Source organism: Helobdella robusta (genome assembly GCF_000326865.2).
Source record: "Helobdella robusta unplaced genomic scaffold HELROscaffold_243, whole genome shotgun sequence".
In the NCBI taxonomy this organism is placed as follows: domain Eukaryota; kingdom Metazoa; phylum Annelida; class Clitellata; order Rhynchobdellida; family Glossiphoniidae; genus Helobdella; species Helobdella robusta.
The window spans coordinates 2,316-4,163 of NW_008704276.1; the positions used below are offsets into that span (position 1 = coordinate 2,316).

The 1,848-nt window shown below is 31.5% G+C and overlaps 1 protein-coding gene across 1 annotated transcript in view; it reads right to left on the reverse strand.

The window, feature by feature from the left end:
* HELRODRAFT_92504 (hypothetical protein) overlaps positions 1-1,848 on the reverse strand; it is a gene marked incomplete at both ends in the record, with an annotated part of 4,153 nt that extends 2,305 nt beyond the window's left edge. Inside the window, 3 exons of the mRNA XM_009019515.1 lie at positions 177-207; positions 1,257-1,392; positions 1,700-1,848. Of these exons, the coding sequence (XP_009017763.1) occupies positions 177-207; positions 1,257-1,392; positions 1,700-1,848 (316 nt within the window). The remainder of the gene's footprint in view (positions 1-176; positions 208-1,256; positions 1,393-1,699) is intronic.

Genomic DNA, 1,848 nt, shown 5'->3' on the forward strand with positions numbered 1-1,848 from the left:
AACTGGCTGTAAAAAAATGATGGTGAATTAGTAGAAGGGCTATTAAGATGAATTGATGAATGACGACGATGAATTTATTGAATTTCTAATCATTATTGCTGATATAAAAACAAATAAGTGCATAAAAAATTTAAAAAATTTAAAAATATAAATCCATTAATTCTCTATCTTATCACACACACGTACACACGCGTACTCGCACACACGCTCGCACACACACACACACACACAAACACACGCACACATGCATAACAATAACTACATAAGTAGCTTTTTTTTAGAATATATAATTGTTAATTTCGATTTTAAAACATTTAACCAATGAAAGCCAAACATGCATAAAATTTCTTCTTTTACAATGTTTTAACATGAACAAGATGACACTTAAAATAAACTATCTCAACAATACGAACAGACATACATGATGGTTATGTCACAATAAATACAAATTTCTATGAAATTTAAAAAAATTTTGTTTTATGAAACGCTGTTTGGAGATTGTATGTGTGTGTGTGTGTGTGTGTGTGTGTGTGTGTGTGTGTGTGGTGTATAGGTGTGTGTATGTATGTGTGTGGTGTATGTATATGTATATGTGTCTGCATATATGTGTGTGGTGTGTGTCTGTGTATGCGATTGATAAAGAACAAGATAGCACAGTAACGTCAATTTGACACTCACATGATGGCGATTTTAGATCCCATAGATGATAAAGATTGTAATTTTTAATTCTATGGTTTCAACACAATGCACTTTAAATAAAAATGGCCAACGAGTCATCGCAGAATATGCCACAAATATTTTTAACAGTGTTTCATTTTATTTTTTTTTCTCTATTCATTTTTATTTATTTTATAAAATTATTTTTTAAATTTTTTTTGTTGAAGTTGAGATATAGACGTTTAGACTGAAAAAAATACCAGCACGTAATTTTGCGTTATGCTAAGCCAAATGAGGCAAAGCCAATTCACCTCTCCAAGTAGACCATCACATGAACATTCTTAACGAAAAAAAAAACACCTTTTCTGATTGGTTGAATCCGTGGAAAAATGAGTCACCATGAATAAAAAATATAGTAAGAAAAATTTCACAGTATTAAATTAATCTTCAATCACAGAGACCAATCTCAAGAACTAGAAAAACATTACCTAATGGCATTTATAACAGTCAAACTTGAACGAAATTCTGAAATCATACGCGACAGCCAACACTTACAACAACAACCACAATAACAGTAACAACAACAAATGGAACCAGACCTCAGGGGGTGGTACAGGATGGGCCAATCTTTCCCCCTTCAGCAGATCAGACCAGCCGGTGTAGTAGCCAATGAGTAGTGAGAGGGAGTTGAACTCACGTCCTCCTATGTAATATGCCCCACAGACTGCAGTCATTCTGTAGAAGTGGAAATTTTTTTTCATTATTTTATTATTTAGTAACAAAATATTAATATTTTGTTAGTAAATATTTCAACTTCACTATTTCAATTCTTTGTTAGTAAATATTTCAATTTCGCTATTTCAATTCTATTTAAAATGTCATTTTAAAGAAGAAAGGCCATATTTTAAGAAAAAAATATTTAAATCATTTAAATCACAAATAAAAAAAATTATCTTCAAAGCATTTTATGAATACTTCAAATAAGTATACAATACAATTATCAATAAAATAATAAATGATAATAATAATGATAAACAAAGACTTGAAATGGTTGATTCCGGTTTTTCCAAGAAACGAAAGAACGTAGGCCCCAGGCTTTCTGTCACTTTCCCTGATCAGGTAACTGCCTAATTTCTGATGTTCCAACAGCCTCTTCTCTGCCTGAGCCCTGTCTAATCTACCATGGTACCA